Consider the following 14,908-nt stretch of genomic DNA (forward strand, 5'->3'; position numbering starts at 1 on the left):
GAAATTAAAACTGAAAAACCGATCAAAATGGACTCTTTGCAGCTTCAACAGTGTAGAACACTAGCTTCACTTTTCATATGTAACATCTTCCTCCTCCAGTAGCTTATACTCCGCAACTGCTCCACCTCCCCCATCAGTAGGGGCCTGGCCCCCAGGCCATGCTTCACGAGCAACAAAATCTTCAAGTCATATGGTTGCTCAACTCACGCATGCCACAAAGGTTGACCAATGGTGGTTTTGAACTCTTTAATTCCTAAGGAAGATCTTATCCTGTAACAAGAAAGCTCAAAGTAAAATTAGTATCTCATAGTCAACAATTGAAGAGAAAGGTCCAAAAACATCCTAAATGAAATGTGCAAAAGAAAGCAAAGACACAAAACAATGAAAGTCAAAACAAACAAAGACAAAAGTACATGAACATAGAGGGAAGTCTTAAAATTAAGCTTCCCAAAGGTACAACAACACAAAAAGGTTTAAAAACACATCAAAAGAAGTGTGTGAAAGAGTGAAAAGCAAGAGAAAACTCAAAATCAATCAACAAAAACAAATGTGCAGAACCAGTATTGGGGGCACCATATCAGATTTTAGCTTAAGCTAAAACATTTTCGCTTAAGCTAAACATGTTTCGTTTAAGCTAAAATTATTTCGCTTAAGCTAGATTTGCAGTAGAAATTTTTCGCCCAAGCTACAATATTTTCGCTTAAGCGAACTTGTTCCCGTGGGTACCCCAATTTCTAGCCTAAATCTCGCCCAGGCGATTTAGTTTTAGCTTAAGCGAAACTATTCCAGTGAGCACCTTCATTTCAAATTCAGTTCTCGCCTAAGCGAATCTTCTTTAGCCTAAGCGAAAATATCAGCAAAACTTATTTTTCATTTTTCTGCATATCTCGCCCAGGCGAGAAAGTTTAGCCTAGGCGAAACTAGTGCAGATTCTTGCGAGATTGGCCATTCAATCTGTGATTTTTGGTTCCATACCTTTATTCAATGCACTTACACACAAACCAAGCTACAAATAACATAATATACTTATACAAACCACAAAAACAACATTATAACTCAAAAATCACAAACATGCAATAAAATACAAACATGCATAACACAAGTCACTAATTGAAATTGAAACACATACAAGCACATGACACTAAAACAACACAAACACAAGTAAAAAGGGTAAGAAAATTGGGTTGCCTCCCAAAAGCGCTTGTTTAACGTCATTAGCTTGACGGTAGAAACCAATGAAGTGCAGATGTTGTTGTTGGTGTGCTCCTTTCACCAACTCTTCTTAAATCACTTTCGAGTCACCAAATCAATTCTCATAGCATAAGAATCTTCATTTTTTCCCTTCCACTACCTTGACATCTTAAAACACTCAATCCTCTTGATCAACTTTGGCTTGCTAGGCTTGAGTTCCTTGCCTCTCATCAAAGGGTGGTGGTGACTAGTCTTTCTCTTTTTCTTCTCCCTTTCTTGTTCATCTTTTACTTAGCACTTGGAGCATCTTCAAGGGAGGAAGAATTTGTGGCAGCTTGTGATGCTCAACATAGTTGTCTCCTTGTGTCCTATAATTCCTTCAATCTCAGGGTCTTTATGATGCTTTTGAGGCTGCAGTCCTCCTTATGTGAACATCTCCCTGCATACACTTAGACACAACTAGGCTAAAACCACAAATTAGCCCAAATAAAAGTGAAAATCTATTTACAACAAAAGAGTTAGTTCTATATACAAAATCAAGCCTACATAAGTTAGAAACCTCACAAAAGTCTAGTATTGACACGAGTCCCCGGCAACGGCGCCAAAAACTTGTTAAGCGATTTCGGCAAGCGCACCGAATCGTTCAAGTAATAAACCATGGTAAGACCAGGTATCGTTTTCCCAAGAGACTCGTAATACTAGAAAATTGTGCGATTAACAACTCATCTAGACTCAAGAACAACTCATCATTTAAGAATATGTGCAAAAAGATAAATTCACAAGTAATTACAAGGTTGGACTTTGGTATTCAAGGCACTTAGAAATGGAAAAGACTAGAAATGGTATGAAATGACATTGTTAAGGTTAGTTTTCACCAATGCACTCTTGTGTATAACCAATTTCATCTCCTCTCTATCAATTTACTAAAGTCAATCCACTAAAACACTCTAGCCCTAATCCTTTAGGTGAAAGAGCCTAGGTTTTCCTTATCAAACTCCAATCCCTTGGACAATCTAACAAGCAAACCCGCATTAAGAACTAGGATCTAAGACAACATGTGAATCATATCCCATCCCTGGCTCAATGACCCACAAGGACTCTTGTTTCAGTTCAAGATTTCATATCCCATCCCTGGCTCAATGAAACCCTAAAATCAAGTCATGAACGTCCCCATTACATGCAAGCTTTAAGATCGGAAACAAGAATACTAGTAATAGATAGAAAAGGCATTTATAAATACGAAACAATCATTCATTACACAAGTGTTCATAGAAATAGATCAAAAAACAAGGGATTAGAGTATTATTTACGTAATGTAGCCCAAAATATAGATAAATACTAAAACTAAATAAAAGAGAGGATTTAAGCAAGTAATAAGCTAAAGAAGAGTTGATTTTGCTACTAAAATGATGCTTAGATAATGGTAAGAATTAGCATTATCAACGAACTAGTGTACAATATATATTATACCAACTAGATGAGCTGCTTTTGAAGAAAAATAAGTTCTAAGTAAAAAATAATAAAGTAAATGTTCTATACACTAAAAAAAATAGAAGAGACAATTCTTGTAGTTTTCTTTAGTTAACAATTATTTCTTTCTACTCCAAATTTATGTGTTAAAATTACAAAAGAAAACAAATATTAGAATAGAAAAAAACAATTCAAACTATTCAAACTTTGAAGATTTTGTTATAAATAGAATCAATTTATAATAAACCTTAATCTTTTTTAACTGTTGTATAAAATTGAATTGAACTTAAATTATACTATTTTATTATTATATCAAAATAACTTATAAAATGATATTTTTTTGGTTTAATATCCTATTTTGTCCCCAGTTTTGCTCGAAAATGTCAAATTAGTCCATCCTTTAAAAAGCGCGTCAAGTACGCCCTTACTTAATAAAATTTATATCAATGAAATTTCTTCCGTTAAATCCGTACAAACGACGTTAATTATTTTTTTCTCTCCTCCCTTTTCTACTTTTTCTGTGCAACACAACAGCTTTTTTTCTCTCTTCTTCTACTCTTCTTCTCTCTCTTCTACCAATTTTGTTAGTGATTTAATTTTATAACAAAAGTTAATGATTTTGTTAGCAAAATGATGAAGATGAAGTTTTGATGATGTCCGAATCAAGTCAAGAGAAATCAAGATTCAAGATGTTATGAAGACTTGTATTGCTATGGAAAGCTTTTGTAATAATTATAGTTTAGTATCTAGGACTTAGATTATTAGTGGTTTTATGTATGCATTTAAAAGTGATGTAAAAATAAGCCAAACAGCAAAATCTGTGCAGTGTTAATCAATTAACAGAGAGTGTTAATCGATTAACGTTAATCGATTAACAGAGGGTGTTAATCGATTGTTCCAGAGACGAATGGCGAAGCACAGCATTTCAGTGTTAATCGATTAACAGAGGGTGTTAATCGATTAACGTTAATCGATTAACAAGGGGTGTTAATCGATTAACAAAGTGAACGTTTGAAAAACTAGCCGTTTTTAGAGCCGTTGAACTATCCGTTGGGGTGTTAATCGATTAACCACTGTAGCTAATCGATTAACACAGTGTGAAATGCTGAAAACGAAAAATGGAAGAGCCTTTGGATGAGTCTATAAATAGACTCTCATTTCCTCTCAAGATGGGATCCAGAGACACAGAAACTCTTCCCTTGTGCTCAAATACTCAGAAATTCTTGAGACTTGTGTGTTCTTGTTCGGCTTGTGAAACTCTTGTCTGTGGAGCTGGTGAAGTGCTGCTACGGTGACAGAGGAAATAGCCGGTTCATCCTTGGTGTGTCTAAGGAGGTGTTCGGAAGAAATCATCCTTCGTGAAGTATTCGGAGGAGGTGTTCATCCTTTGTGAAGACTCAAAGGAGGTGTAGTTTCATCTCTTGTGGTATCAAGAGAGGTGGTTTCTAAACTCTTACAAATTGTATCTTTGTGATTGTAATTTGTAATTGTTTTGTGTTAGTGAAACTGTTTATCTTGTTTTTGAGATAAGCGACTGGACGTAGGATTGGTAAGATCCGAACCAGGATAAAATCATCTGTGCAAATTTCTCTCAACCTTACTCTTGCTTTATTTGTCTTTATTAATTGCTAAGTAAGTTTAATTGAGTAGAAATTAAAAGGCACACGTTAGTATTAAAAACCCCTCTTGGTTTGTTGTTCCACGCTAACCCATCCGCTGCAGCCGCTCCTGACAATTGGTATCAGAGCTTGCTTTGATAGTCATTCAAATGGCGGGATCATTTCAAACATTCGCAGAGGGTGCTTCTATCAATAGACCACCACTATTCACAGGTGAAAATTACGCATTTTGGAAGGTAAGAATGCAAATATTTATGGAATCTATTGATATAGATATTTGGGATGCTGTTGCATCTGGTCCTTTTGTTCCAACTAACAATATGCAGGAACCAAAGCCCCGTGACCAATGGACTGCTGAAGATAAAAGAAAATTTGGTAATGATGTAAAAGCTCGTAATATTATTTCATCTGCTTTAACTGTTGATGAGTTTTACAGGATTTCGGTTTGTAAAACTGCACAAGAAATGTGGGAAGTACTAAGAGTAACCCATGAAGGTATAGATGATGTTAAGAGAGCTAGAAAGAATACCTTAATCCAGGAATACGAGATGTTCAGGATGAAGCAAGGGGAAACAATAGTAGATGTTCAGAAACGCTTCACCAACATCGTAAATCATCTTATTGGACTAGGTAAGTCTTTCGATACTGATGAGCTTAACATAAAAATTTTGAAATCTTTAGACAGGTCTTGGCAACCAAAAGTGACTGCAATTTCTGAGTCACAAAATCTCAACACAATGACCATGGCTGCATTATTTGGAAAGTTGAGAGAGCATGAACTTGATCTCGGAAGACTTGATGAAGAAGAATCAAAAGCCAAAAACAACAAGAAGAGTTTGGCGTTAAAGTCGGAGGTTGAAAGAAGCAAAGGTAAATCGGAAGATGAAGACTCAGACGAAGAAGAAGAATTGAGACTCATGATAAAAAGACTTAACAAGTTCATGAAGACTAAAGGTAAAGGAAAATTTAGATACGAAAAGAAAGATAATCCAGTATCTTCCTCAAATTACCGATGCTACGGTTGCGGAGAAAAGGGACATTTAAAAGCAGACTGCCCAAATCAAAAGAAGGGTGAAGAAAAGAAATTCTTCAAGAAAAAGAAGGCATACATTGCATGGGAAGACGACAATGAGACCATTTCAGATTCAAGCTACTCAGATGAAGAAGCAAACATCTGTTTAGTGGTGAACGACAACGCAGGAAGCCAAGTAAGTACATCTAGCGATTTTGATAATTCTAGTCAAATTAGTGAAAATGAATTGCATGAAATTTATGCTGCTTTAATAGTAGAATCTGAAAAATTAGATAAAGCCCATCAGAAATTGAAAAAGGATTTCAAAAATTTAAAATTAAATTTTGAAAATATTTCTGAAGAAAATAAAAATTTGAAATCAGATATTGAAAATATTCTTGAAGAAAATAAGAATTTAAAATTAAACTTTGAAAATATTTTTGAAGAAAATAAAGATTTGAAAAATAAAGTTTTAATTTTTGAAAAGGGTAAATTTACTAGTAGTGATGAATGTGCATCTTGTGTTAATTATAAGAAACTACTAGATGAAACAACCTTAGGAGAATGTAGTAAAAATAATGAAAATAAGGTTGTTAAAAATAAGTATGTTCCTAAAATTAAAAATAAACACAATCATAGAACCCGTAGAACTTGGGTAGAAAAAGGAACAACTTATAGGAACACAAATGTTGTATCATGCTTTTACTGTATGAAAAAGGGTCATACATCTAACAAATGTAAAATTAAGCATTATGGTGTTCCAAGTGGTCGATATATTTGGGTTGTAAAATGATTTCAAATTTTCAAATTAACCCAAAGGACCCATACAAAATAGTTGGGTACCTATTGTTTAAAATTTAGAATTTCTTTAAAACAATTTTGTTTTAAATATTTGAAAAGAAGAATTAAGAAATTTTTATTTCAAAGAATATGAAATTTTTTAAAGCATATATAGTTTTCAAACGGAAAATATTTGAAATAGAAGAATGTGTGCATGTTGTCTTTGATGAAATTGTAGACCTTGAGGCAAAACCTCTTGAGTCATTTAAATAACATGCAGGCAATGATGAAGATTTATATAAGACAACAAATGAAGTGAAGAATGATGACAATCCTCAAGATGAAGATCTAAACAAAATGTGAAAACAACCTAGAGGATTCTCATTACAAAATTGGAGGGATATCTAAAGGGGTACTTTATATTTCTATGTTTTTATTAGTGTATGCCCTTTATATTTCCTTGTATGCTTGCCTCTTTAAATTTAATAAAATGTATGTTGCTTTTCTTATTATTTCTATGCATACATACTTTTGTTAAGGGGGAGTTTATTTTCTAATAAATTTAGGGGGAGCTATACTACATCACTTTTTAATAATGATCAAAAAGGGGGAGAAATATTTAAAGTCTTAAACTTATTTCTAAGTTTACTAACACTTGTTTCTTCCTTAAGTTGTATTTTAAATACAGATTATTATCAAAAGATTTAAATCAAGAAGGTTTTGATCATCATCAAAAAGGGGGAGATTGTTAGCAAAATGATGAAGATGAAGTTTTGATGATGTCCAAATCAAGTCAAGAGAAATCAAGATTCAAGATGTTATGAAGACTTGTATTGCTATGGAAAGCTTTTGTAATAATTATAGTTTAGTATCTAGGACTTAGATTGTTAGTGGTTTTATGTATGCATTTAAAAGTGATGTAAAAATAAGCCAAACAGCAAAATCTGTGCAGTGTTAATCAATTAATAGAGAGTGTTAATCGATTAACGTTAATCGATTAACAGAGGGTGTTAATCGATTGTTCCAGAGACGAATGGCGAAGCACAGCATTTCAGTGTTAATCGATTAACAGAGGGTGCTAATCGATTAACGTTAATCGATTAACAAGGGGTGTTAATCGATTAACAAAGTGAACGTTTGAAAAACTAGCCGTTTTTAGAGCCGTTGAACTATCCGTTGGGGTGTTAATCGATTAACCACTGTAGCTAATCGATTAACACAGTGTGAAAGGCTGAAAACGAAAAATGGAAGAGCCTTTGGATGAGTCTATAAATAGACTCTCATTTCCTCTCAAGATGGGATCCAGAGACACAGAAACTCTTCCCTTGTGCTCAAATACTCAGAAATTCTTGAGACTTGTGTGTTCTTGTTCGGCTTGTGAAACTCTTGTCTGTGGAGCTGGTGAAGTGCTGCTACGGTGACAGAGGAAATAGCCGGTTCATCCTTGGTGTGTCTAAGGAGGTGTTCGGAAGAAATCATCCTTCGTGAAGTATTCGGAGGAGGTGTTCATCCTTTGTGAAGACTCAAAGGAGGTGTAGTTTCATCTCTTGTGGTATCAAGAGAGGTGGTTTCTAAACTCTTACAAATTGTATCTTTGTGATTGTAATTTGTAATTGTTTTGTGTTAGTGAAACTGTTTATCTTGTTTTTGAGATAAGCGACTGGACGTAGGATTGGTAAGATCCGAACCAGGATAAAATCATCTGTGCAAATTTCTCTCAACCTTACTCTTGCTTTATTTGTCTTTATTAATTGCTAAGTAAGTTTAATTGAGTAGAAATTAAAAGGCACACGTTAGTATTAAAAACCCCTCTTGGTTTGTTGTTCCACGCTAACCCATCCGCTGCAGCCGCTCCTGACAGATTTAAGCATAATAACTTAAAAAATATGTTTTATAGATAAAATTAAATAATTATCATTTTATCTTGATGATAGCTATGATATAAATTTAAATATAATAAGAAAAAGTAGGAGAGAAAAAATAATAATAATAATAATAATACTTTGCAATTTAAAATAACAATTTCAATTTCATTTTAATATAATATTCATTATTTATATTTAAATTTATATCATATTTATCATCAAGATATAATGATAATTATTTAATTTTATCTATAAAACATATTTTTTAAGTTATTATGCTTAAATAACTTTTGTTATAAAATTAAATCACTGACAAAATTGGTAGAAGAAAGAGAAGAAGAATAGTAGAAGAGAAAAAAAAAAGCTGCTACGTTGCACAAAAAATTAGAAAAAGTAGAAGAGAGAAAAAAATAATTAACTACAGATTTAACGGAAGGGATTTCATTTATGTAAATTTTATTAAATAAGGACGTAATTGACGCACTTTTTAAAGGATGGACTAATTTGATATTTTCGAGCGAAACTGGAGACAAAATAGGGTATTAAACCAAAATTGTAAAAGAAAAATTTGTAAAAGGGCATGTTTTTTATTTGTTTTATAAACATAAGTTATTAGCTTTTAAAATAAATATAAGTTTTAGTTTTTAAAATAAATATAAAAAATAAATAAATATACTACTATATTAACATAAATTTAATGAGATAATATTTTATTTGTTTTGATAAATATAAGTTAGTATTTAATATGTAAAATATATAAAAAAACATGAAGATGTTTTCTTTTATTTATTAATGCGTCACAATGCAAACTCCATCTTCACTATTCCACACTTTCTAAAATTATATATATTTATGAATTACATAAAAGGAATGTATAAATATGTTTTTTTGTCTTTCTTGTGTTTTCATTTGTATTATTGAAATATAAAAATAATTAAATTATTGATAGAGATAGGGTAATTAAAGTTATGAACAAATTGATTTAAGAAACCAAAATATTATTTTAACATAATATATTTATGATTCATTTTACTCATATATGGTTCATCTTCTTTATTTTTATCTAACGTAAAATCTTTAATTTGTCTTGAATTTTTAAATAGTTTTTCTCTTAGACTACTTTACAACCTTTAAACAACATTCAAATCAGTTTAAATTATTGTAAAAGAAAACTATATAATGCCATGTATATAACATGCCAAATAATAATATAAATCATTAAGTGAAACAACACATAATTAATCAAGTAAAGGAATATAATTCAGAAAATCCATAATACTATTACAATTATTTTAAACTTTTGAAACGAATTTAGGATTTATCTACAATGTTAAGAAACTATGATTAAAACATAAATTGAGTTTTTCAAGAGTTCTAAACAGAAGAACTGAAATCTTAAACTACACAGTTGCACCATCGTCTCCCTTCATAGGTAGTTCGATTCCTAATTCCTCATCTGCTCACACCATAAAGGTGATGATTGTAAAAGAAGAGAAACAACACAAAAAAAATAAGCAAAAATATGGATAAACTAATGCACAAAAGAATTTATCATATAATTATTAAACAAGTAAGATTGATAAGCCAAGTCAATAACACAATCTTAGAACACCAATCACATCAAAAGATATTATTCTAGACTCAATTATTCGAATAAAACACATTCATATTGGACTAGAAGGAAGTTTAACACTTGTGCTGTATAACATTAACCCACAAGATAAATTCTATACAAGTCACTAAAACTTCAAAAAGTACTTTTCACCAGAACCTCTTTGAACCCCTAGTTCATTCTCATCTATATGAGTTTAAATGACTAGTAGAGTGTTAGGATAACTTTCTCTCTTAGTCCCTACTTTAATAATGCACTTCCTAGAAACATACTTCATAAATATTTTCCTTTGAAAATCCTATCATACTTATAGTTCATATCAAACATATTCCAACCATACATATTATCATCCATATACTTATATATACGGCCAATACTTCTCATATGACTCAAATACACACAAACAATTTATCATGGAAATGATTGAATCACTGTTTTAGTCTTGCTCAACAAGATCATCCACCCAGTTAGCGACTGGAAAACTTGTCCAACGATAGTAGCACTAGGATAGTTCTCTTAATAAATCTCTCGACAAACTTAGTACGCGCTTAATGAGAGCACCATTGGAGCTCCTAGAAATTTATATGCCAAAATTCACCTAATGAAGTCCAAAAGCGTTCAGTGATAAGTCAGTGAACTCTCTAACTTTAGAGTTGCTCAGTGAAAATATTATTGTCCAGCGACCACAAAGTCAGTAGGCTCTCTAACTTTGGTGTCACCCACCGAAGCAACCGTTAACCCAATGAATTTGTATAATTGCAAAAAACGAAATTTTGCAGTTATGTAGATTTAGACATATCAAGTTCAATATAATACTTCAATCATAGTACAAACATACAAATTTGATGTCTTTCAGTGAAAGCCAGTTCAAGCCATCACATTCATTATACTATTCATCAAATTCCTAAAATTGATCATATAACCTAAAATATGTAAACTTAAGATTCTGTATTCTCTAGTTCAACTGCACATGTTCATTAAAATTAACAATTTCTCATGCAATCACATATGCAATTACACATTCAGTCAATTTGAACTAGTTTAGAATTTATAATAGTTGTAATTAGCTTACTTAAGCTTTGTAACAACTTAAACAGTTCAAATTGATCATGGTATGTCATTAGAACAATTGATCAATAGAGAAATGACTCTAAAAATACATATAGACTAGATAGACCCATATGCAAAAGAAGAACCGATTGAACTTAGAAAAGAGACAAAAAAACTAACTTACTCAAATTGATAAATTCATCGCTTAATCTTGAAGAGGTCGCCACAAAGAGTAATCTTATGTCTTGATTCTTCAAAAAGATAACCCAAGAATGAGAAAACTTACAGAGAAAATAAAAAACTCTAAAAATGTGATTTCTAAATATATAACGTGTTTTAAAATAATAAAACTTATTTATTTATACTTAAGCCTTTTATTATTAAAATAATTAAGTCTCACTATTTTAAATATACTATCAATTATAAAACATCATTTTGTAGATTCTTATATATATATATATATATATATATATATATATATATATATATATATATATATATAAAAGTAAACTCTTACTATATTACAAAGAATACACTAAAAATCTTAAAAATCACAAATTAAATTATGTTTCTTTATCATTTGATATGAATGTTGAATATATAACATAACTTATTTTAAAAGCATGATCTATATAACTGATAAGAGTGGACATTACCTCAAGAGATTAATGTTCATTCTTTTATCCATGGTTGTCTTGTTGTAGAAGTTGTTCCTCTTTTTTTATTTGAGTCACTTTAATTAATTCTTAATCAACACATGCAAATAAATACAGTAATGTATGAGAAAATTTTGGAACAAGACCTCTGAGAGGCTAATTTTAAAGAGAAAGGAAAATTTTAGGAATACAAAACAAATAAACATAAGCAAAGAATTTGATATGTAATGTAACGAAGAGAAATAATCTAAAATATGAAAATAAATGTTTTTTAAGAAACATCTTTTCCAAAATAAAGAATATATATATATATATATATATATATATATATATATATATGTATGTATATATAAACATGTTGTATATTATTCTATTATATAATTATTTAATTTTTATGAATTTAAAATTGCATACCTGGATTGTTGTAAATAAAATATATAGTCTCGTTTAGATTTTCAAACCAAAGCTTCTTAATAAATGTTATATCTATTGATCTCAACAGTGGTGTGTTGATGTTGCCTCTTGAAAATATTTTCATACTTGGAACATTGCTAACCCTTAAAGTTTGTAAACTAGGCCAATCATGAGTTTCACGATAATGACTGAAATTCACCAACTTTGGAAGATACTTCAATACTAGACATTTCATTTGGGGAAAAATGGTAGATACATTTTCATCTTCATCACTCGAGATCACTTGCTTTAGTTCTTTACAACTATACAGCCTCAGTAATTTGAGTTTCTTAAGATATTTGGAAGAAGAAAGTGAAAATAAACTTTCAATACTATCACAATGGACAATGAAAAGTGACACCAAATTTGAGAAGAATGGAACATTAGGTTCTTTGTTCCATTCTTCTATTATCAAAGAAATATACTAAAATTGCTTGGTTTACTGTGAACTCTTCTAAACAAGGACATTCTTCTATTATCAAAGTTTTCAAACTTGAAAAATCTCTCCCAATTTTGGTAAACCTCCTGAATTTTGAGAGAGACTTTAGCTCCACTTTACTTAATCTTGGGAAGGACAAAGAATTTTCCATGAAGTCATCTACTACTTGCTCTAATTCCTCACATGCCTCTAACTTTAATTCCTTTAGTTCGGAAAGCCCTGTGGAAAAGGATGATGGATAGAATAGAACCTTTACAGAGGGACAACTTTTGAGGTGTACAATTTGCAGACTTTTGAAGTCAAAATGTTTTGCAATATCCGAATTGAATAATGACACCATCTCATATACTTGGATTACCTTTAATTCCTTTATTCCTCTCAAATACTTAGACTTTTCATACACAAGTGTAGAATCCAAAATTTCAAATAGATATTGTGATGTTTTACAACACTGAATTTCAATAACTCGAAGCTTTTTTGACCTCTTCATCAAAATAGATATAAATTCAGTCAACTTTTCATCACAGTTTTTTGCTCGAAATACTACAATGTTAGTGAAATGTGAAGGTCGAAGGTTATATATTCTTTGGTGTAATTCCTCAGTGTCACCAATCTCATATTCAACAATCGTTGAAAACCAATCATTCTGTAAAACATCATTTCTTCTCTTGTTACTATTTTGCATATAAAATAATTTTACAAAAGAGTAATTAAACTTAAATCTTTCATCTATCATGAGAACTTGCAGAAATAACTAACCGATGATTCAAAAATATCTGCCAGAGACGCTTGGTTTTCCAAGATTACTGATTTTGTTCTTCCCAAACCAAACTTTATTATGTTGGGACAATGGTTCACAGTCACTTTCTTTAATGATGTCCACTCAATGATATTTCCAAAAAAATATTTCCTTAAACTCGGTAAGCTTTCAAAGTGTAATTGGTTTGCTTCTGGATATTCTATTACAATCGTCTCTTCTTTAGCAAAAAGAAGCTTTCTATGTAACGTCTGTACCATCCAAGTATATGTAAACAAAAAAGAATAAAAAACGAAAAAAGGAATAAAAACATGTAAATATATAATAAGTATTTCCTAATGCATTGATAATAAGTAGATTTCATTACAAATTGTTGAGATTCTTCTTTTCCTAATGCATTTTTATAAGTATTTTTTAATTGAATTAATTTTTTTTAAATTCATTATTTGATTGAAAATTAAATCTACATATATATAGAGAGAGACTGCAAGTTCTCACCATAATGTTTGCTGCTGCCTGCCCATCGAATCCATACCGTTGTTGCAGCAATTTTATATTCTTCCAAGGCTGAAATACTACTTTTAGAAGCGTGTTCTTTGGTTTGTGTATTAAATTGTTTAAATTGTTTTATTTTAATTCTTTTAACTTTAAAAATAAAAATGGGATAGTGTGTTAGTTCGTTATATCCTATCTTTAATAATATTACAAAAGTTTATCTATAATTATATATACACCTTTTTGGTATTTTCTTTTCCAATTTTATCCTCTAAATTATTACCTTTTAAATTTAAATAATAAATATTTTAGTAATTATATTTTTCAGTTTTATTATTTTAATAACTATATTTTTGAATTCAAATAATTGCTCGTTATAAAAGAATTATATACTTTTTATTATTTTAGTAACTATTTTTATAAATTTAAATAATTATTCATAACAAACAAAAATTTACACAATATTACTTATAATACTTTTTTTTCTAATTTTATCCTTTTAAAATTTAAATAATTTTATTTATATGTACTTTTAAAATTTAAATAATTTATAGATATTTACAAAAAAATGCATATACAGATGTGATAATATATGTGTTTACGCTAGTTAATAATAATAAAATTAAAGATGAAAACACATCAAAAGAAAAAAAAAACATATTTTCTAATATTAACTCTTACTTTTAATTGATAATAGGAAAATATAAGGTATAAATAATAAACATGATTAAAAAAGTATAGACAAAAGTATGATATCATCTAATATATATATATATATATATATATATATATATATATATATATATATATATATATATATATATATATATTCTTAATAGGTCATTGATTATTTTGAAAGACATACATAAAGAGAGTGAGTGTGTGAGAAATAGAAAGAGGAAGAGAGAGGTTAATATACTAAAATTAACATAACAATGAAATATTTAAAAATTTGTCTTTGAAAAGGTAAAGTAATTCATTAAATTTTTAATAATTGAAAGTTCTCACCCGTATCTCGGAATAAACCAGTTTCAAACGAAGCATCAGAAGCCGATCCATATGTGGTTGTAGGGAAAATGTCAGCAACCTGAAATAATACTTTTATGCATAAATTTCTTTTTATAACTTATAAAAAAAAATACTTTATTTTTGTCTTCTGAAAATCCTTTTAAATAATTTAAACAAATCATAATCCTGATACGACTAGCACATGATCAGTGAGATAAAGAAGCTAATAAAATTTCAACTAACTCACCCAATTAATAATTTTAACTTAGGAACTAAAAGAAAATAATTATTCTTATTTCTATTCTGTATGAATTTGAATGATTCAGTTTAAATATTTTGAATGAGTGGTAATAAGAGGAAAAAAATATGTGAAATATTAAATAGTACCTGCTTGAGACTGTATTTAGGTTGTATTATGCTGAAATTGGTATTACGCTGATATTGGAATTGTGGAAGAAAATGAAGGTTTTATAGATGTCCAATTACAATATTGAAAGGTTC

The 14,908-nt window shown here is 30.0% G+C and overlaps 2 protein-coding genes across 4 annotated transcripts; one reads left to right on the forward strand and one right to left on the reverse strand.

The window, feature by feature from the left end:
• The first annotated feature begins 4,429 nt into the window (after window positions 1–4,429).
• Window positions 4,430–6,085, forward strand: LOC148198645 (uncharacterized). Its single transcript, XM_088116085.1, has one exon. The coding sequence runs from the start codon at window positions 4,430–4,432 to the stop codon at window positions 6,083–6,085; it is 1,656 nt and encodes a 551-aa protein (XP_087972211.1).
• Window positions 6,086–9,197: 3,112 nt separating this feature from the next.
• LOC148198646 (uncharacterized) lies at window positions 9,198–14,859 on the reverse strand. Of its 3 annotated transcripts, none has more exons than XR_015779784.1 (5): window positions 14,408–14,474; window positions 13,403–13,471; window positions 11,256–11,344; window positions 10,784–10,850; window positions 9,198–9,393 (listed from the first exon to the last, which is right to left on the reverse strand). XR_015779784.1 is itself a non-coding variant. In XM_088091671.1 (5 exons), the coding sequence occupies exons 2-5, from the start codon at window positions 14,456–14,458 to the stop codon at window positions 12,092–12,094; spliced, it is 1,071 nt and encodes a 356-aa protein (XP_087947797.1). In that variant the 5' UTR covers window positions 14,459–14,486; window positions 14,795–14,859; the 3' UTR covers window positions 11,964–12,091. The 3 variants fall into 3 exon arrangements, 1 of the variants encoding a protein (XP_087947797.1); XM_088091671.1 differs by lacking the exons at window positions 9,198–9,393; window positions 10,784–10,850; window positions 11,256–11,344 and adding exons at window positions 11,964–12,793; window positions 12,907–13,155; window positions 14,795–14,859 and having other exon boundaries at window positions 14,408–14,486; XR_015779783.1 differs by lacking the exon at window positions 14,408–14,474 and having other exon boundaries at window positions 13,403–13,686.
• Window positions 14,860–14,908: the final 49 nt, after the last annotated feature.

The sequence above is a fragment of the Vigna umbellata genome, chromosome 5 (assembly GCF_029865625.1).
Source record: "Vigna umbellata cultivar VRB3 chromosome 5, Vumbellata_1.0, whole genome shotgun sequence".
NCBI classification, from domain to species: Eukaryota; Viridiplantae; Streptophyta; class Magnoliopsida; order Fabales; family Fabaceae; genus Vigna; species Vigna umbellata.